The sequence below is a fragment of the Catharus ustulatus genome, chromosome 1 (assembly GCF_009819885.2).
Source record: "Catharus ustulatus isolate bCatUst1 chromosome 1, bCatUst1.pri.v2, whole genome shotgun sequence".
Lineage (NCBI taxonomy): Eukaryota > Metazoa > Chordata > Aves > Passeriformes > Turdidae > Catharus > Catharus ustulatus.
The window spans coordinates 25949696-25971972 of record NC_046221.1 but is presented as its reverse complement, the minus strand read 5'-3'; the positions used below and the strand labels follow the sequence as shown (position 1 = coordinate 25971972).

The 22277-nt window shown below is 35.6% G+C and overlaps 1 protein-coding gene across 5 annotated transcripts in view; it reads left to right on the top strand.

Moving 5' to 3' along the window:
• SLC25A13 (solute carrier family 25 member 13) overlaps positions 1-22277 on the top strand; it is a 103624-nt gene that overhangs the window by 61506 nt on the left and 19841 nt on the right. For all 5 annotated transcript variants that reach the window (XM_033052371.2, XM_033052364.2, XM_033052386.2 and 2 more), the window contains 7 exons: positions 1224-1362; positions 2185-2278; positions 2442-2526; positions 4688-4772; positions 5233-5391; positions 12093-12145; positions 13093-13173. In XM_033052371.2, coding sequence (XP_032908262.1) covers positions 1224-1362; positions 2185-2278; positions 2442-2526; positions 4688-4772; positions 5233-5391; positions 12093-12145; positions 13093-13173 — 696 coding nt within the window. The remainder of the gene's footprint in view (positions 1-1223; positions 1363-2184; positions 2279-2441; positions 2527-4687; positions 4773-5232; positions 5392-12092; positions 12146-13092; positions 13174-22277) is intronic.

The following is a 22277-nucleotide window of genomic DNA, read 5'->3' as shown; positions in this document are numbered from 1 at the left end:
CTAAGCTCCTGAGTATAATTTCCAAGTACCTGGGACAATGTATGAACTGGAACGTCAACCAAGGACACTCATTGTATTTTGACTGATAGTTGTTACACTTGACTGTATATTTTGTCTCAGTTTGGAGTGTGTAAACTGAACTAATATTGTAACTCTGCAATTTCACTGAAGAAAGAAAAGAGGTACATTTGGTTTTGACCACAGTTTATAATTTTGGGACCTTGTAACAGCACATTCTGAGTAATCCAAACCTTGGCCATATTCAGGTTTGAAGATATCCTTAATGGTCTGTTCTGCTTTGACTTGCAAGGGAGAGTTTCAGAGGGATGTGTGATGTGATGAGGAGTGCAAACTCTGTCCAGAATATTAAAAGATGCATCCAGCAAAAAGCACAGCCAGAAGATTTAGGGACTGACAGTGAGACCTGGTACTTTCTTCCATGGTTCCCTCACAATCTTGTTACCAGCCTTCCTGGGTCATATGCTCTGTCATAAAACATCAGATATGATTTTTGATTATTCCTCAAGGTCAGTTAAATTTTGGCAATCTTATGCATATTTTTTTCAGAGATTTGCTTGATCATTGATCTTATAAGTTAAATAGTGAATTGATCCAATATTTTTTTTCTGTGTGCAGACCCAACACCACTTTAAAACAAAGGTTTAGGCTCAGTTCTCATTTGAAAATGAGTAACTGTTTGAACCTTATTGTTCCCATTATGTTTGACTGCCTGTTATAAGCCTGAGAGCTTACTTCTGGTTTTCCATGACTTGAAATGTCTGTGAATTTAAAGGTTTCAGTTGACCTTTTTCAGAATGTGTTTTGGTTTTGTTGAAATTTTCTGTGTAGTAATATGCTTTACATGTAGAAGTAGATTTCCTCATTACTAGAAATAAGCCAACTTATGAAACATTTCCAACTGAAGCAGTACTGAAACTTGAACTTTTTAAATTACTACTGGTTATGTTGTTACAATCCTGCATATGTATTTGTTTAGGTTTGTAGGGTGGGGAGAGTTTTATATTCTGGTCATGATTAGTTTCAGTAACATAAGAATCTTTCATAGTTTAATGTTCTTTATTTTGCAGGTTTTTTAAAAAAAAGCAAGCCTGTGCTGCTGTCACTCTTGTAAAAGAGCATTGCTTGAAAACTTTCATTTCGAGTTTTTTTTGGTCTTGTAACAATCTCCTTTCTCTTTTCCTCTTTTACTGTCTGTACTCTAGGCTGCTGGAGGTACCACTTCCCATCAGGTCAGCTTTTCCTATTTTAATGGATTTAATTCTCTCCTTAACAACATGGAGCTCATTAGAAAGATCTACAGTACTCTGGCTGGAAATAGAAAAGATGTGGAAGTCACTAAGGGTTGGTAGAAATATTTGCAGTCTGGAAGTTTCCTTGGGTGTTTGGATGGAGGGAAGGAACTCATCTGTATGCTTTTAAATCAATGGGGGGGGAGCCTGCCTCGTTACCATGCCTTGGTTTGCCACTCAGTTTTGTACAGTCCTGTCGGAGTCCACCCTCCAGCTTTTTCATTTTGTTTCAATCACAAAAAGGTCCTAGTAAACTGGTGGTGGGGGCAGGGTGAGGAAAGTATGTAAAGATATTTAAAAGTTTAAAAAACTTCCTAGGACTCCTGCCAAATTGGCAGCCTATTAAAGTGACCTTCAAGGGTAGTTGAAGAATTCCATAAACTTGTATTGGCGGCACAGTAAGCTGATCTACAAGCTTGGAACAAGATGTTATCTGCTATATCTAACCACTTTTATAGAGAATTCCCTGTGCAACACCAGAGTTTCATTAATGTGGCCTCCTGGGACTATGCATGAAAAGTTCCACATCTCTTGACTCCTGTTTTGGGGGTTTTTCTTTGTTTGCTTTTTATTTTATATTTTTCCCTCTGACCTGCAGCTGATTGATACCGTATGTCAAATATCCTAAATCCTGCTGGTAGCACTAAGCTTTAAGACCAGAGAGTTGTACTTACTTGCATGAAGGACAGACCCTTTAAAGCACACATTTATGTAGTGACAGGAATGCTTCTATGTTGGGAAACTTACTCCCCTTTCACCCTACCCAACCAGTATCTTCTGCTTTATACTAAAGTATAGTGCAACTTTGGGATGCTCTGGATTATTTCTTCTGGTTTGATTTCATTTAATTTTCTGTATTTTTATTCTGTTGTAGAGGAGTTTGTTCTGGCAGCCCAGAAATTTGGTCAGGTTACACCCATGGAAGTTGACATCTTGTTTCAGTTAGCAGATCTTTATGAGCCACGGGGGTAAGTGAAGAATTGTCAATCCTCTCTTTTCTTTACTTCTTGGAAGGAGTGGGAGGTGGTGTTGGGGAACAGGAGAGTGTTGTGTAGTGGCCACGTACAGGTAACTTTTAGTGATCTGAAAACCAACCTCTAAGCAAGGACTAATGTGGATTACTTTCCTCAGGCGCATGACGTTAGCTGATATTGAAAGAATTGCTCCTCTGGAGGAGGGGACATTGCCCTACAACCTGGCTGAGGCTCAGAGGCAGGTAAGAACAGAAACCAACACTATGCTATTGTTTCCAGTGACAGGTAAATAGACAGCCAAACTCTTCCTGTTGTTGTCATCTAAGTTGCTTTTCTCTTGTGCTCTGTAATAACTCTGAGGAGTAACATCTTGTTAGAATTTATTTTTTAACCTGTGTCATGTTCTCTCCATCTCTTCTTTGTGCCCCTTCCTCTTGGGCTACATTTTGGCAGGTCAAATGTAATTTACTTTGGAAAGATAAAATGTGTAAGAGTGTCATCCAGCCATTCAGGAAATACTAGATGCATACCTAATTAAGGTTTTTATGTTTTGTGATTCTGTTGGTCTGTATTCTTTTGAATGAGGAAAAGAGACTTCCTACTTCAAATATGGATGGTAAAATTCGGCATCTAGCCTATGAAATTGCAGCCCTTGTTCTGAACACATATGCATGTTCCTGGCTTCACAGTTTTCTCTACTTTGCTTTATGCTCTGCTGAATATCAAAGTAGGAGAGCTTATGTATAGACTAACATCACAGTTTCAGTAGAAGTAATAATATTCTCTGCATGTCCAAAATCTAGAGGATATTTACTTTCAGTGGTATAACCACAAACAGACATTTTTTTGGTTTTGAGGCAAAAGGAAATAGGAGTATTCTTTAAACATCAAACCTGTTGATCTTTTAGGTTTCATATTATCATATTTTGTATTTGCATTGTCAGAATTTTCTCTACAGACAGGTTTAAAACTAACCCTTCTGTTTCTCTCTGTCTCTATTTTAAGGCAGTCTTAACTTTGTGTCTTGTGAGACTAAGGGGTTTTTGTTGGTTTTCTTTTTTCCTGCTCTGGGTCTGTGCAGAGACGCCAGTTTGACCACAATGAGTTGATCCAGGCTACATTTTTAGGACTACCAGGCCATAAGCCAGGCTTCTGTGTGTGTGTGTACACATGCTTCTCTTTTCCTTCTCTTTTTTCTACTCCTGCCTCCCCTAAATGTGAACACCCCCACCACCACTCCAAGACAGTATCTGGGGTGGTGGTTTTCTGTTTGTTTGAGCAGTGAGTAAATGGTGATGATGCTGGGATGAATTCAAATGAGTTGGCTCCTAAAAGCTCACCATCTATTCCTAGAAGACTCCTAAAGGAGTTAAAAGCATTTCCATTGGGCTGAATATTTAGTAATGTAAGTTACAATAGGTGGCAGTAAAAGGTAGACAAAAATGAGTGATGAAAGTAGCAGCTTTGCCACTTTTTGCTTGGGGGCTACTGTCTCTGCTACCATGATATACATTGTTCTGAGGTGAGGACAATGAATCTGCTTAAGTCTTAATATTTCTTCTGTGTATGCGTCCCACTTTTCCATTTTTTACCACCCAATTCCTTTCTAATGTCAGCTGCTTGATGCTGAGACTGAAAAGATTTCACCTACATTGATACCTTCAATTTCTTTCTGGCCAACTCTGCCTATATTGGAGTTAAGTAAAGCGTAAACACAGGAAAATGTATCCATATTTTTATTTTGTTGCTTTATTTGTAGTATCCTGTAAAGAATATATTGCAAATAGTGCTAGTAAGTGTGAAAGACTTAATGCCCCTTCAGAACTTTTGGTTTTTTTTTATTATTTTCTTTCATTAGCAATTTTAAATCCAGAACAATTCTGAAATTTATTTTTCATTGGGTTGAATCTAGCACTCATAGACTGTGAGCAAAATGAAATTGTGGGGGTGCTTTATGAAACCTTATTTTTCTGTAGCTAATCTGTGTGAATGCTTGCATACTTGTTTTGGTAGCCTGGGAAGTAATAGATGTACATGATTTTGGCAACAGTAGAAATAAATTCCAAACTGGAGTCGCTTTTAGCCATAGATAATTAATGACTTAAGAGGTGATATGTAAGCCCTCATTTAAACCACACTTACACTATTGATTTTAGAGTTGTTTAATTTTGTTGTAGTATCTGTTTTCTTTGATATTCCAATCTGAAGAGGCTGCCTTATATGACACTTAGAAATCAGAGGAAAAGAAGCAATAATCGAGAACAAAATCTCTAGTGTACTGTGGAATTTTTTCCAGGTATCTGTATACTTGTATCTGTCTGATCATGAAATGTTCTCTTGGGAAATGAGATGTTTTGATAATTTTTCTTGTCTTTCCTTTTGTTTTAAATCCTGCCTTGACAGAAAGCTTCAGGCGATGTGTCTCGACCTGTTCTCATCCAGATTGCGGAATCAGCGTATAGGTTTGCCCTTGGTTCGGTTGCTGGAGGTTAGTCACAGCTGAGCAAAAGAATATTCATCTTCACTGTTTGGGTTTTTTTCTTCTTTTCTTTTGCCCTTCTCCTCCTCCTGCCTCTCATTTAAGTGTGGGAGGCTTCTTACTCTCCCCTTGGAGCAGTGTCTAAGGGATGGGATGAATGTAAGGTTGAAGGGGAAAGAGTCATCTGGTCTGCAAGAATTTGGGAATATATGAACTGTTGGAGTTTCTGGGTGGTGTTACTATCTGATTTGTCCCCAAACTAATTTCAGGAAAATGAAATTTATAATGAGGTAGAACTGAAAAGTACATTTGGTTAAAACTGTGGGTGGTAGTTTAATGTATCCAGAATATATCATGAAGAAAAAAAGATATAACTGGTATGTTAGATGTAAATTTGAAAGATGACAGTTGGAGTCAAACAGTGCAAATGCAAAATCATGTTTTCTTATACCTTGAAATTTATTTGCAGCTGTTGGAGCCACTGCAGTCTACCCAATTGATTTAGTGAAAACTCGCATGCAAAACCAGCGTTCTACAGGTTCTTTTGTGGGAGAACTTATGTACAAAAACAGCTTTGATTGCTTCAAGAAAGTGCTGCGTTATGAAGGTTTCTTTGGGCTTTATCGAGGTAAGTTTAGAAGGTGTTATATACTAATGATAAGATACTATTAAGGGTTTTGTATGACTGGATTTTTAAGTCTTTTTAGTTCAGACTTCAGGTTTGCTTTTTCTCTGTTACAGGGGAAGGATTTGTGAACTTTTGATAATTAAAACTTCACTATAATAAGAATATTTCTGTAGGACCTCTCTGTCCTTTCCCTTCTCATCTACTGTAGGAGAATATTAGCAATTTCCTACAGCAAAAATACATTGTTAGTAAAGTTCTAATTTCCTTAGCACTGCTTAGTGCCAAGGGTGTTTTGTCACGTTTGGTAAGAAGTTAGATCATCTGTGGTTTTTTGTTCTTTGGAGTACTTTTTGTTGTGTTTCTTTTAAGACAAAAAGGTCTCTGTGAACCAGTTGCATTTGCTTCGGTAATCATTGGCAATAGTCATCTTTATCAAGTTTTATGTATACCTTTTCTTAGGCTACCACTGGAGTCAGCCAGAGTGATTCATTGGATTTCAGCCCACTCAACTTTATATATGTAACCAATACACCTAAGTTACAAAGTTACCCGTTCCAACCTGCCTTTGTAGGCAATGGAGAAAGCTCCAAAATCTATGGATCCTGTTCAGGATGTAAATCATCCTCACTTTGGGTATCTTAAATAAGTTCCTGAAGTTAAATGGTGGCACTTTTTTTGTTCTATCCTTGTCCCAGTTGTAACATCAGTGATGTCAGTTCAGATAACTCAGGAGGAATCATAAAGAATTAAGAACCTCGGCATGAGATGCCAGTTCTTTTCTGTCACAGAGTTAAATTATACTTCTGATGTCACAGTTATTGGGATCTTTTATCCCCCTCTACCATATTCATAGGGGAGAATTGGAAACTTGCATTACTGACTTTGTTTTTAGCCAGCTTGCTTAGAAACTTCTTTTCACTTGTAAAAATAAGAATATTTTAGTGAAATAAATTATTTGTTAAATGCAGTTGAGTAAGGAATGAAGAACAGAGGATTTTGGTAACATATTGTTTTGAACTGGCAAAGCTATGTGCACCTTAAAAAGAAGTAACAGTTCATAAAACAATGTGGGAAATAATGTTAAAACTAGGTGGTGTGATAGGTGTGCACACTACATCATATAACCTGGGTTACTGGGGGTTGGCTAAGTAGCTCCTCTGCAAAATACAGGCTCTGTAATTATTTCAGCATAATTGGAGATGAGAAGGCTCTCTTATTACTGACTGAGTTTGAGGCCATTTTTGGAGTAAACATAATAATTTAATAAGGAGTACCGACATGGTCTCTGTTTTGTAAGGATTTATAGCAATCAGAGTCTTTCCAAAGTCCCAGTTATTATCTAAAGAACCAAATGTATTCCTTGCAAATTCTTGTCTGCTTCTTCCAACATCCTGAAAGAATAAATATGCAGAATTCTATTATTGCCTCCTCCTGTCTTATTGAAATTCTGAATTTTTTTCAGTGATTTCTTCCGTCTGAAAGAAAAAACCCAGATAAAAACGCAGAAATGTCATAAATGCATGTTCTTAGCTCTGTACTATCCTTAACTTATCTGAATTTTGAATTATTTTTTTCACTGCCAGGTTTGGGGAACCTTAGGAAACTTCATCAGTATAACTTGCCCTTCCATTCCCCATCGTCTTTACTACTTTTCAGTTTTCCAAGGAATACTGAATAATGAAATCTCAGACAGTTTGGTGGAGCTGAACTTCTAAGACCAGGCCAACAATCTAATTTCTGGATTATGTAGTAGAACACCATCGTTTTAGAGGCAAATTGAGACCTATGCTTCTACAAATTCTCTCCTTAAAGAACACCCTGACTTAGCTCTTTTTTAAGAGGCAAATAGAGAAAACTGCTTAAAAATCTGAAGCTCCCTCTGTGCAGTTCTGTAAATTCGGACTGTTGCTTACTTTCTACAGAGATGTTGAAGAAAGTTAAGGAGCTGAGTGCAGAAGGAAGTTTCTGGTTAAGCTTGAGAGGACAAGATTTGAAAAGAGCATTTTATAGATTAGTGTAATTACCCAATGTAATGCAGTAAATATTTAGCAAAGTCATCTTATTCTAGTCCTGAATCCTACACTAGGTAGAGCACACTACAGAGTACATTATTTTTTGCTACTCATTGGTCACCGCAATTCTTTCCTCAACTGATTTGTTCGGGGTTAAGTCAATGTGGGTGGTTTTGTCCCCACTGAAGGAGGGAGTAATCACTGGGAGGCTTCTCCCTAGCTGGATAGATGCAAAAGCTTTTTAAAAATTGTACTAGAAATGTTTAGAACAGTGGTCTCTTTGTGATGATGCACTTCAAGAAAGAAAGCAGAAATTTTCAGCCCCACTCTGAACTTCGCCATTTCAGATGATATTTTTAATAAAAGGCTCATATATCCATCCAAAAAAGTGAACTGATTTTTCTTTTTTGTATCACTATTTTTTCCCAAATTTGGAAACCATGGTTTTAAACCACCATCTCAGATAAGGTTAAATTACACCATCTTGTGGATATATAGAGAGCACTTGGTTTGATGTCAGTTTGGTTCTAAGTATAAACAATGTTTCCACTAAGAAGACACTTGGATTAAAAAAACAAAAACAAAAACAAATATGATATAAACCTCTGTAGAGTCTTCATAATATGCATTGTATCAATGCAGCGTTGTTAGCATTTTCATATCTGAGATAAATTTTTCATCTGTCTCTCAGCATGGCTGAAAAGAATGCTTGTCTCATATACCTGTAATTTACTGTTGTGTCTATGTTTATACCTGAAATGCATATTTAGAAACTCACAGGTATTTTTATACATGCAAATTTAAGAAAATTTTGTAAGCTGTGATTTGTCAAGGTCTCTTCCAACTGATGAGGTCACCTATATATCATAATAGAATTTTAATCAAAAGTCCACCTGATGAGTCACAGAATGCTTCACAGACTTAAGCAGTGCCTCCAGTAGAGATTATTTCACCCATACTTGATAGAAGTTTCATGGGAAATTTATGCACCAGAGATAAAATGTAGTTTAGGAAAATGTTTGGTAGCCATGCTGTTAATGCCACTTTGCCTAGAGGATGGAAAAGACAGGGGATGCTACTGAAGACACTGTCATCTGTGATCATTAACTGTTCAGGAGCTTGTTTGTTAGTTTTATTTATGTTTATGGTGCTTCTAGCCCTGCAGTGACTCCAAATGCCATCTAATTTAGATTTTAATGATTTGTTCATCATCCAGCTTCATTATTACTGATGGACTCCCATGCTAATGATAAAGAAAGACTGTGGCAGAAGCTTTCCTTCCAAATTATTCAGTGGAATAGCATTTATATAGACTGAAACTACAAGTCTATTGTACCCCAAATTCTGTCAAAGCACAAAATTTTCAGGAAATACCCAATTCCAGTCTCAGGGAGCTATATTTGAATGGCAGCTGGTGATTAATTGTCTAGTTTATTGTGTAGATCCTGTAATGGAAAAATGTGGCAGTATTCCATTACTGCCTTCCTTTAAGATGCCTTAATGGTTTCAAATATTTTATCTAGACCGAGCAACAAAACCTTCAGTCACTGTTTTTTCCTAATATGAAGGGAAAATCACACCTGTTACACAGTGTGAAACTGAAGCTTCCCTGTTAGACATCTGAAAAACTACTTTGGCCAAGTAAGATTTTCATTTCTCAGTGCCATCAGTACAGCTGGGCTGGACGAGCTGTTGTGTGTGTATTCACAATGTATTTAGACTGCTTTCAGAAAATAACTTGTAGGGTGTCACAAACCAAATGCAGCTTTTAATGCCCTCTCTTGCACACACCTTCCCCTTCCCTGAGAGCCCCACTATGACAGTGTGTCAAATACGAAGTGGTACATTGTAATTGCTGCTAAAAAGCCTTGGATATAAAAAAGGCATTGAATAATGTGTTTACTATGTACTATACTGCAGGCTGCCTATGTGCAAGATATTATGCTCTGATGTTATAAAAGGCATGCATTTTTAAGCACTGACAGACATTTCTAAGCCTGTTCCCCATCTGTGTATGTCATATTGCTGATCTGCTAATGCATAGTAACACTGAGAAATTCCCACTGTGTCAAGATAACCCCAATAGAAACATGACATTTTCATATGGGGCCTTTGATGTGCTTTCTTTCTTTCAAAACTTAGCGTCTTTATCATGTTTAGAAAATTTTCGACACTGTTTCAGGGCTCCCATCAAAACAATAAAGAAAATAAAATTTAATTTTGATGGTCATAGCACATAGAATGCAGAGGTACCACTTAAGAGATAGGTATGAGATCAAATGAAGGGTCCTTCTGCCTTTCTAAGATGCTGGAGACAATAGGCCTACGTGGTACCTGGTAAGGCTATAAAACCTAGCCTTAAAATTCATGCTACCTTTTATAAAATACTGTCTGCTATCTTGAAGTAGATATATACAGTATTATCTGCAATTAAACTTATAAAGCACTTTTATACTATACGTATAGTGAAGTAAAGGCAGGAAAGGAGAAAAATGTTCAAGGTTTTGATTGTTCAGTTGGGTTTTTCTGGTGTTGGGTATTTTTTTTTTTAATGGCTACCTATTATATTTAATCTTTCTCTTCTCTACCTCGAAGTTTTATGGAAAGCTTTGAGTCCTTTTTGAGTACAAAATGAATGAACCAGATGGAAAAAAACTTGTGCCAACATAAACTCTTTTTCTTACGACCTTTCAAGTGCTTTTACAAATGCAAAGTTTTGGGAGCTGAGAAATGGTTAAAAGGCCATCTTCAGATCAATTCAGAGAAAATGCATTTGATTTGTCCTGCTAATGTTGTTTCTAAGATTAGAGGTTTATGCAGATCATCAACTGGAGTACGTGTATAATTTTCATATCTTGATATTTTAGAGTGTCTTTTTCCATGATTTATTTGATAAAAGATTTATTTGATAAAAGATGACTTGAAAGTCATGGTATATGTAGCTTGGGTGTAATAATATAGGAATATGTGATTTTAAAATTAATGACTTTTGTGTTTGGAATAATATCTGTTATAGCAGACCTTCTTAATTTTACTGGATTCGTCTTAGCATTAAGTAATGTACTTTAAAAGTATATGGAACATTTTTTAAATCTCTGAAGATATAAAGTCATTTGCCATAACGTTTATAGAAAGCCACACATGTCCTATAGCAAGTTGTAAATATTATAGCAATTACAAAGATAATTTTTTAATGAAAAAACTCCTGTCCATTTTGTATTATTGTGTTTCCCTTATAGAGCTGCAGATAATGTAATATTTAATTACATAATTCTGAATGGCTTAATAGTTTTTGATTGAGGTCTGGTTTCAAGTCATGGATACAAGTAAAACTTCTCTAAGAAACTCCAGTTCTGAAATTTAACTTACTCTGCAGAATCTCTTTTGGTTTTGAGCAACTGAATATGAACTTAGTGCTACTGTATTTTTTAATTTGAATATTTAGTCATATGATCATAATGCATAGTTATCTTGGGTGAAAGTTACATGTATATGTATATGTATATGTATATGTATATGTATATGTATATGTATATCAGCTGTATAAAGACATCAGTATATAAATATGGTTGGGTGTCCTGCTACCACAAACCAAATGGTGCTTTTCTTCGATGTCAATTCCTTATTAAGAGCATCAGTAGGAACCAGCAAAGCTGATGGATGGTAGCAGGATTGAAGAATATACTGAACCAGAGCATATGCATTTTTCTCTGCGTTATTCTGATTTTTAGTTCTTTAAGAAAATGCTTTTTAGTGGGCTAACTTTTAAAACTTAAATGTTTTTTGTTTTTTGGGGTTTTTTCTGACAAAATAAATGGAGAGGTGAAAATGTCAGGCTTTATAGAAAGTACCCATATGTGCTGCCTGAGCTGCTAAAACAAAGGGCTCTGTACCAGGAGTGTGAGCTGGGGTGATTTTCTCACATTTTTGAATGGTGTCCTAATTTCATTATGCTGATGAATGCTTGCAACACCATTCTAGCTTCAGGCTTTGTTGGTAAGCTTTGCCTATTTTTAGGCTGTGTCATTCAAATGTTTATAAAATATTGACCATTCACTTCAAACAAGTGAAGCTGACAGTCAGAAATTCACATCACTTCTAACAAAATAAAATAGAAAATTCCGTACCTGGGTAGAAAGCAACATAACTTCCTTTGTTTTAAGGGCTGATGATTTAGCTGGGGAAAGAGCTCAAAAACAGAATAATGCATTTTTGAATGTTTTGCATTATTTTGCATTATTTTGATTCCTATCCCCTTCAGTCCTGCCATCTAATGCCATTGTTTTTGGTAGAAAAAAGTACTGGAGTTTTGACTTTTGAAGTGGGTGCATTGTGTATCTCACAAAATTAATTAGAAAGTCTTGATTTTTGTGTGAAGATGCAGAAAACAAAACTCAGTTTAGTACAGTACTGAAACATATTTGGCAAATCTGTATTAGTGCTTAAACATAAAATGAGCTAGTATGAATTAAAAAGAAACAAATGTGTATAGACAGTGATAGCACTTGAAGTGGTAGCACCAAGTTTGTTCTCAAAATTGAATGTTTAAGTACTCTCATTATATATAATAACACAAAATTGCTGTAAAAAACGCCTGCTTCTAGGTGCTGGCCTCTACATACATTTGTTGATTTGTTTGTTTAATACCAAGTTACTCAATGCCTTGAATTCTCTATTTCCATGTTACAGGTCTGTTACCACAGCTATTAGGAGTAGCACCAGAGAAGGCCATAAAACTTACTGTAAGTTTGTAAATGGATTTTTTTCACATTTGTCCACATTGTAAAATGCAACAAATTGCAATTAGCAACTCTTAATATCTGACTTGTGAACAGTACAAGTGGCATACAAGTCTCATCCAGAGGTGTACATGTACATTTTAAGAATCGTACTGAAAACTTATTTTTGGACTCACTCTAAAATTATAGCAAGCTCATTTAACTTGTTCAGCTCATCTGCTTGTTTGTAAGTAGTACAGACCTTTGGGTTCACTTCTTATCAATTCAGTGTAGTTACTTACTGGAGGCTTTTGTTTTTGTATCTTCCCGTGGTTCCTGTATGCATGATTCCAGTGCAGCAGGAAATAGTTAATATGAGCATGTGAATTGTTGATAAGAAAAAAACTTGTCTGCGTGATGGTTTTTTCTAAATGTTTTACTTCAGTAATTTTGTTATTTCTTTAGTGTTTGTAAAGCACTTAAGAATTTCTTATTACAATCCAATCATGATATATTGTTTAGTCACTGATAAGGTAGTATTCATCAAAGCTAGTAGTATGCATCAAAAAAAAAAAAAAAGGCACGTAGTGCTACTAATTGAATTGCCATTGTGTTAAAGCTTAGTATTGAACATTCTAATATTAATTTGACATTTTATTTAAACTTTTTAATATAGTGAGCACTTCTAATATATGAATGTATTTTATAATTTTCTGATTTTTAAAATTACCTTATTAGTGATGATTTATTTTTTGAGTAGTACATATTTGAATTATACTGCAAATTGTTATTAGAAGGAGGAACATAGCTTTAGAATATTTAAATAAAATCTAAGACTGATTTCTTTGATATCTTGTAGTTTGATAGCTTAGTGGATGTATTTGCATTTTCATTTGCACAGAATTTGCAGCTGATGAGGGTTTTCTCTGACCTTTTAATTTATCAGCTTTCATAAATGTTTGTCTTTTAAGGTTAATGACTTTGTGAGAGATAAGTTTAGGACTAAAGATGGATCTGTCCCACTGGCTGCAGAAATTCTTGCTGGTGGCTGTGTAAGTATCTTTAATTTCCTTCATATGACATTCGTGAAAGTGCATATAAGATTAACTGTGTGGACTAAGGCTTCTGTTTAACTACAGATCCGGTTCAAGAGCAGACTCTCCTAGAGCATCTCAGTTCTTTCCTAGATAGGCCAGCCTTGATGAAAGGGTAAATGTTTCTGTGCATCGTGCCTTTTAACTGCGCTCTGTAATTCTCACGGCTTAGAGTTTGTTTCCTTAATAAAGAATGTGTCTTTATTCATGTTGGCTGTAACTTATGGCCTAAAGAGGATTCATGCTAACCTTTCCAGAAGTTAATAATTAGTTACTACTTTGTGGCACCCACTCTACCACGTCACTTCTTTCCTGATGTGCTATTGCACCCACTAATTTTCACTTTTTGCAGTGATACTGGCTTTTTGAAATGGCAAAGACTGCTCATGCTTCTTTGAGTTCATAGGAGACGTAGGCTGTGTAATGTTAACTCACTGCATAATGCATTCCTGAATGTAGGCTGTATTTAAAACCCACTAAGATTTTAAGAGTGTTTTCCTTGCACAAAGTAGTATCTTCATGAACAACTGGCATATTACTGGGTAAATGATAATACTTCACTATTTGGTCTAGTTCTGTCTGTTCATATTACAGTTTACTGTATCTGGTGTATTGATTTGTTCAAGCAAATGTAAATACTTCAGGTAAAACGAATAGTTGTTCAAAGACCAGTGTGTTTTACAGATAAAGAACACTGTTTATTTAAAACAGCTTTGATCACTGGGGCAGAGCAATGTTGGTGTATTTTTAATCTATCTTTGTTTCTGCTGTCATAAGACAGATGAGGTCACATTTTCAAGCAGCTTCTACCTGTGTCAAAAACTACAGTGAACAGCAACTTTTAAAAAACCCCAAAGCTTACGTTTTAACCTCAGTAGGTGCAGAGATTTGTGCTGTGTGTGCTTGCAGAAAGTGAACTCTGATTATCTGAGCCTCAGGGTGCAGTGGCTCAGTTGCATTGCAGGCTGAGAAGCCCTGGCTTTCTGTAATTCTCAGGAGATGGGGCAGGATTTGGCTGCTGTCTCATTGCTCCTTCTGTTTGATCACTGACCTGTTGTAGACTGCCAGGTAGGATCCCCTTGTTCTGTAACTTTAGGAGCATTCAGGGAAGAAAAAAAGAAGGGGAGGGAGAGAAGAATGTGGGTCTCTAAAGCCCTAAATAAAAAGCATGCTGTAAATGAAGGAAAAATGCAATAAAGCGCTTGCAGAGTAAGAAGTATTTGCCCCTTACACTAATAAAAAGTCTCATGAACATAGCAGCCATAGAGAATTCAGCAAAATGTTCATTTAAAATGTCATTTGATCTAGAGTTTTTATTTTACAGACTGCTGTGAATTTTTTAATGCAGTACAAAAAGCACTCTTTACAGAGATCTGTCATTCATGAGAATGCTGCAGCAAGCTTTTTGCCAGCAGTTCATTGTAAACTAAGGATCTGCTTTAAGAGATAGGTGGTTTGAGATTTATTTTAAATGTGCTGTAAATGTTGACCTGTCCTAAATTTCTATTAACAGTGAGATGCTGCATGAAGTTGTAGCAGTAGACGTGCAATGGCAGAATGCCCTGAGTTTTCTTTTAACTGTAGTGCTCCACTTAAGGGCATAATTTGGTGCCAGGTAGATAGGTTGTAACTTGTCTCTTCTGCAGGTGGTCTTTGGGTTCTTTTGTAATTTTAAACCCAATTCAGACTAGCAACAGAGACTCTCATTATCAGTGGTGCCTAGGTTTTTTTGGGGTGAATTTTTCTCTCATGGTGTAAATATAAGTGTTAAATATGAGATGCCAAAGACATGCTTTTTCCTCTAGCTTTCAGCATTGTATTGGCCTACCTTTTTGTGCCCGCTTAAACCATTGTGACACCTGTGATTTCACTGTGGAAGCAGCACGGACAATGTTGAATACTTGAAAATTGTCACTCTTGGATTTATACCTCGTTTCACAATGTAGTAATCACTTATGTGGGAGGCAAAAAGACAGGAGGGCATGATGTGTTAAAGTCTAAAAAGGGGAAGTCAACTAAGATGAATTTCCTAAGACACCTGCCCTATCACCTTTCCGCTTTTCACATATAATTCTCAGCTGGGATTGTTTTACAAACACAGATTTAAATTTTTCTTCTTCAGTGCTTCTGTTTCTTTTGAGTGTATTCATTGCTTATGCAAGAGTTGAGTGCTGGGATGCCTGCTAGTTTGTAATGTTTAAAATAGAAGCCCTGTGAATATGGTATAGTAATAATACCTAAGAAACAGAGGACAAGCAGATACTTGGATAGTTTGGGTTGTTCAGTAACACAAAGGGCTTTGAAGGGGTCAGTATCACCTGAGTAGCTCCACTCTGCTGTTTGCCCAACCATTGCCAGGCGTTGACTTTTAAGTCTCCAAGGAGTTCACTTTGCATCATAATTACTGTGAATTAGTACACATGGCTGACTTTTGCACTTGTAACTAAAGCTGATTGTTTCATCGAACAAGTCTTTTTCTGTTTTGTAAACTGTTTTCTCTCCTAAAAAAAAAAGAAAGAAGAAAAGAAGAAAATAGATCTTTTATTTCATGACCTTGTGACACTTAATTCAGTTAACAGCCTGTTTCATAGCTTTTTATTACGTGAAGATGAAAGCGATAGGTTGGTTGAGATTTTTTTTTGAGACCCCCAAGAATACAATTAAAAGTATAACCTTTATACTTTTATACTTACGGAAGGCTGTTATGTAAATTACTAACACAAGATCTCCATCTCCTTTGTTTGTAAGAAATTTTCCTAATGACTGTAGTATTTGTTGCCCATAAAAATGCATGTAGCTTTCAGATTTGCACAATGCCTGACACCCACCATGAACTCTGATCTCTGCTGTGCATTTCGGACTCACATCACTCATGCAAATCCTATATAGCCCTTTTCATTATCAGCCTAGTAAAAAGCTTCTATTTCAAGGCACGGTGTAATGATGCTGTAGAGCTAAGATCTGCTGAGCATCTGAACCACAAAGCTGACTTAACTTTATTGAATTAAAATGGGCACAGATATGCTAGGTTTGATTTCTGCTAATGCTGTAACTTACCTTCGGAGTTCCTTAATAAAAGGATGTGTAAGCTGTAAGTATAACCTGAAATATTTTTTTTTACAGTGGCAATAATCTTGACATTTCTAGAAGCTTTATTTCATCTTTTAGTTGATTTTACATTTCAAATTTTAAAAAATTAAGTCATACGAAGTTTAGCTGCTTGCTTTTTTAAATCTTAATTCACTTACAAGTATCTGTTGAAAGTAACCTGATTTTTTAAATATAGCATTATATATTATTCTTTTTTTGAGTTATATTAATACATGGAAAACTCTCTTTGTGAAAGTGTCATATATACTATATTTGGGGGTTTGAGACATTATCTTTAACACTAACTTTTTAGGTGACAGTCATTTTGCTTAATATCTTAAATAAAGCAATTCAACATTTAATCAAGTTTGTGTAACTGGGATACAAATATACAAAATAAAGATTGATATAGAACATAAAAGAATACTAAGAAAAACAGAAGAAGGATTATAGCATGAAAAGAAATCACCATAAAATGTATGTTGCCTTGTCTGCATATATTAATACAATGATATGCTAAATAGGAGGTGTAATTTTCAGCAAGAAAAGAGAACTACATTTTGCTTTTTTAACCTTTCCTTCTGCTCTCCCTTCTCCTTCTGAGCACACAGTCTTTTCCTTCCCAGCTGCTCAGTGTGCTCACTGTTAGCCAGCTTAAATAATGTAACACAGTACAATTACAGTTCCCATACAGATTTGCTTTTGTTTAAATTATCTAGGCAATTTTAGGCATATTTTGAGAGACTTTATAGGAATCATAATAAAATTAAAATGTATTGGACCTGCCTGGACAGCCTCAACTCTGTTATGGAACATAAAAATTAGATATGGTTAAGATGGAGTACAAAATGCTGCCCAGAATTAATTTTTATAAAAGAATGTGATGTGAAATTCCACGTGAATCAAACACGTGCCAAACAACAGATCCAGTGCAAATAGCTTTATTAAACTACTTTAAACATTTATTTTATGTTTCAGAGAGTAATAAAGATAAGTCCACATCTGAGCTACATTTTCTTTGTGGCATTGCAGTGGAGACAGAGGGTGTATAAACTGTATTTCCCACATTTAGATCTCTTGCTTGCAAAAATTCAGCCATTTGCAAGTTGTGGACTAAAGGAGACTGAAGGTGCCATTCTTGTTTTCATTATCAGGAAACCTAAATATGTTAATGCAAGGGAATCTGAGCTATGGGTAAAATTAAACTGAATATAAACTGAATATATTAAAGAGTATATATGCCGGGGAAAAAAATACCTGCATGTATATCCAGGGGAAAAAAATAGAAAGCAAACAACTGCTGTCATACAGAAAAGTTTTGATCTAGTTTACTGAGAGAGTTAAATGAAGATGGTCATCTTGATGATTGCTCTTATTTGACAGCAAATAACAAATGCCTCTTGAACACTTAGCAGATTTATTCTCAGAGATCTGTTCTCCCTCTGGTTGGGGATCCATTACTTTCAAGAGGAATTCTACCTGCTTGTGTATGCCCAACTTTCACATCTGCTTTAAGGAAAACTTCAGAATCTCCTAATACATACTTTTTTCCCTTGATTAAATTTAAAGCTTTTTTTTTTGGTGCATAAAAATGATGTTGTTCAATAAATTAATTAGATTTAAATTCTGTTTAACATAATGAATATAATGTAGCTGAATATACTGTAATTAATTAGGTATTTTTAAAGTGTAATATTTTTCTCAGAACCACTATAATTGTAGTTTTTTTCAACATGCTGAAAATAATTTAAACTAATTGTAAATTTTTGGTAAAAAAACCCCAGCTAGATCTTGAGTTGAATTTTACTTTATGTTTGCAAACACACTGTTTTTCAACACTGCTTTGTTTTAATTGTCTCTGATAAATTTTCATTTAATCTTAGATTTAAGCCTTATGATGAGGTTTGGGAAGCTAACAAACAGTAACATGATAGCCCTTTGCAAGAGGTTGTACCAAAGGTTGAGAAAGTTACTGGTGTAAAGTTCCTGCTTCTCTTTGACCTCACCCTGTATTTCCTTGCAGGTTTGGCTGTTTTTAAAATAGCAGTTTGCTGAAATGTTCACCCAGTCATACCTACTTGAACAGGTCTTTCCCCAAATCAGTAATGAATATTGCAGAACTTGATTTCACTTCATTTTGAATTTTCCTTTTGCATTCGTTAATCTAATTTTAACTTTTTTTTTCCAAGAAGTATTTTTCCGTAATGAATTAGAGATACTTTCCCACTTTGCTTTCCCTCTCCTCTTTTATTTTCGTTTTCCCCTGAAAGAAAAAGAGAGAGAAAATTTTTCAAACTGTAAAACAAGGAGGGATGCCTAGGTTTAGGTTGATAGTTTTCTGATTCCACAACCAAACAATTCTGAATGCTTAAGAAGTCCTTTTTTCCAACAAACTTACTTAATATTAATTCAATTTGAATCTTATTGGTTTTTCTCTTGTTGTATTAGAAATAACGACTGCAACATTTTACATGAATGCACATTGCAGTTTAAAACATGGATTTGTTTTGACAATTATATTTTATTACACATCCCTTTCTCCTTTTACTTCTTCTTTTACTGGCAGTAAAATATTACAGTGTTTACTAGTGAAGGTCCAAAAAAACCCAAATCCAAAAACAAGGGCTCGAACATAATTCAGGGATTAAAATCTAGCTTTCTGTGAGAAAAAGGAAGATATTTATGATGTCACAGTAATTTATGATGTGACCAAGAAATAATGGGTCACAGTTTTAATACAGCTACCATGCCTTAGGACTTGAAAGGACTGTAAATCATTAAATGATTCTACAGCTAGTCAAAATAGACAAGTAGAGCAGACAGAGCCAAACATTAACAGATTTGACAGGTCTGTAAGTTAATTGCTTTTATAATGCCAATCAAGTAGGCTCCACTTTGATTTTTTGGCTAGGCTTCTGAGAAGTGAATTACCTATAACGTGGAAAATATCCACAATTTAAATTTTTTTCCCATTGCAGACTTGGTCAGTGCTTATAAACAAACTGTACTCCTGTTTGTTTCTGTTTAGACAGGTCTTTAATATTCTGTTATAGGACAGTCCTCACAACTTGCCTCTAAATCTTGGAAATCAATTGCAGTAGCAGGAATGTACTTCTGTTCAGACTAATTGCAATTCTATTTATGAGCACTTTTATGTGAGGATTCGACAGAGCTTGCTTTACATTTTATGTACATGTGGGCATTAACAAGACTGTGATTCTAGCAGCGCTCACTGTTTGAGCTGCACAAAGTAAAACCGTAGCCAGACCAAGGGAAGGCTGTCCTCAGAAACCAAGAAAGATTAGCTAGAGAAAAACAGAATTCTGCTTGAGCAACATGAAAGCTGTTTCTGTGATAGGCTGAGCAGGGTACTGAAAAGCAAAAAGGGCTCAGAAAATTTCGTGATCTGAAGGAAAGGTATTTACTACATGAACTCCCATTTTGCTAAAGAGCATTGTCAGAATGCTGTGTAGATAGGACGACAGAGGAGAGAACACAAAATAGCGTGAGATGGCTTGTCTAGATTTTTGAAGCCTGGCTTTATGGAATGAAAAGGTAACATAGAACCAAACTTTTGAGAACCCAGTATGCTTTGCTCTTGAATACATTACCATGAAATTAAGGTTGTCACCTTTGAGATCTGTAAGCAAAACAGTCATTTTGGACTGCTGTTACTTGGGAACTTTTCTGGTAACAGGGGAGTCCAAATCCCCTCTGTAGCAGATTGGCATAATTCATCTAATGCTCTTGGGACCTAGTGCCATACAAACACCAAGACTTTTGGAGGTAGTTTGAAGCACTGCAGTGACACTCTGTAAATCTGGCTTCTTAGCCTTGTTTTGTTGTAGAGTTGGCATGTGGTTTTGTGGTAAATCATTGGACAGTTCTGTACCTTAGTTGCCCTTTGTTATACAATGAGGATGGTAATTCTTCCATTCTTGAAATCATTGGTACATTTTAAATTTGATTTTTTTTATGACAAAGAGCAATCTTTTTTTAGTGTCTGTACTTTAGGAACTTTGGTTTTAATTAAGATTAATGGGGCTAGGAAATGCACAGGAAAACAAGCTGCATCTGGCAACTTACAAGGAGTAAGGGATTGGGACAGAATATGATATCCAGTAGGACTGAATATGATAAACAGTTGACTAAAAATCTTGGAATTTGCACCTTCTTGTCTTTTGTAGCTTAAACAAGTAACCAAGACATTTTAGACAATTTCTTTTGCAGAGCTTGATTTTTGGTAATTGTATAATATATTGCTTATGTATTTTTATGATTGCCATTAATTGCTATAATTGCTATCCCTGGGTGATATTGTTGAAAAGCATTAACACCCTAATAGCAGTAGTAATTCTTTCTTTGTCCATGAAACCATAAAAGGGAATATTTGATAAGTTGGATGGGATGCAGAATAAAGATCTAGACTGACCCTAAAAGCTCTTACTGAGAGCAGGAAAGGGACTGCAATTTGAAATACAGAATAAGGTTAATTAGAGGAACAAGAACATTTGATGGTCAGTAGCACTGAAAGAAAAAGAATCTTGTGCTTTCTTCTGGAATGGAAAACACAGAATTTCCTTCTTTAATTGCAGGCTGGATTCTCTTCAGAACATACACTAAAGCTTTCAAATGGAGATGTCAAAGCCCGAGGACAGTTGTGTCTGGTGTGCTCATTTCTTAGTTAATCTCATAAGGGCACAAAAAAGCAGTTATATTAAAAAGAACAGGAATTTCTTCTCTCGCTGTAATGAGGGGGGTGAAAATCTGTTTATTTTCCAGTGAGCTTATTGCAGAGTGATTTGAACATGAAGAAATAGAAAACATTTTGACTTCTTAAACTGAAGTGTTGTTAAGTGGTTGTTACTAAACCAATTTTTTTTAGTTACAGAGTGTCTTTATTTCTATGTGGACAAAAAAAACAAACCAATCCTCAACTATTTCTACTTCTTCCTTCTGTTCAGTAAAGTAGGAAAGTAGCAGGAGACATGATAGGCAGAACTGTATTACTGTGCAAGACTATACTGCCATCGAGAGGTGTTGGGTGATATAATACCAATTGCAGAGTTGAAGAATTGCAAAAAGTGGGGAAAACCCCAACTTCTTTTTAAAAATTCACATATGTATAGGTGCATAACCAGCTGGCTTTGTTAAAGCAGCTTTAAAGGCATGCAGATTTCTAGTTAGGCATGTATGAATTGTTCTTGGATGACAGTGATATTTCCCTTTTATTTTCTTGGTGTAAATCAGACAAGACCAAAAGTGCTGGTGATTAGGTTAAATGTTAAATTCTTTCAGAATAATATGGGCCCTTTGTGGGCCCTTTGAGATAATTATCTACGCAGTACCTCTGGTTATCTGCGCCTATTAATAACTCAAAATTGTAGCTTTTGCTTTAATCACGTGGTAATAACTGAAAAGTAATAGATTTACTTATACAGTCAGATAATTTGTTTAAAAAATGATTGGAAGATGTGATAAGAAATTCAGAGTTTATAATTCAAGTTTATAACTTCAGTACAGAAAAATTTGTGTTACTGGGAACTGTCTGTATTAAACTGTTGATGTATTTGATTTTTCTGACACTTAGTGGAGAAATCATTAGTCTTGAGCAGCCTGAGCTTAAATAGTGTTTATTTGGGACTGAAAAATAAAAGTAGTTTTCAAGTTCTTCCCTTTGGGAGCTTATTTCAAAATTTTATAATTAAATACATTTTTGTCTGCAAAAGCTAGCAAACCAGAAGGCAGTATTCTTCAATTTTTGGCCAAACAAAATGAATGAACAGGGTGGCACAATGTGCTGAGAATGTTTTTTCTGTTTTTTTTTTCTCCCCATACCAGTTTAAACCAGTACCTTGAAAAGAATGGAGAAAATCAGACAGACTGATGAGATTTCTTTCATTGCATTCACTATGCAAAAATTGAGAAAGAAGACAGAAGCCATGCTATTGTGATTCAAGCTACTTATTTGG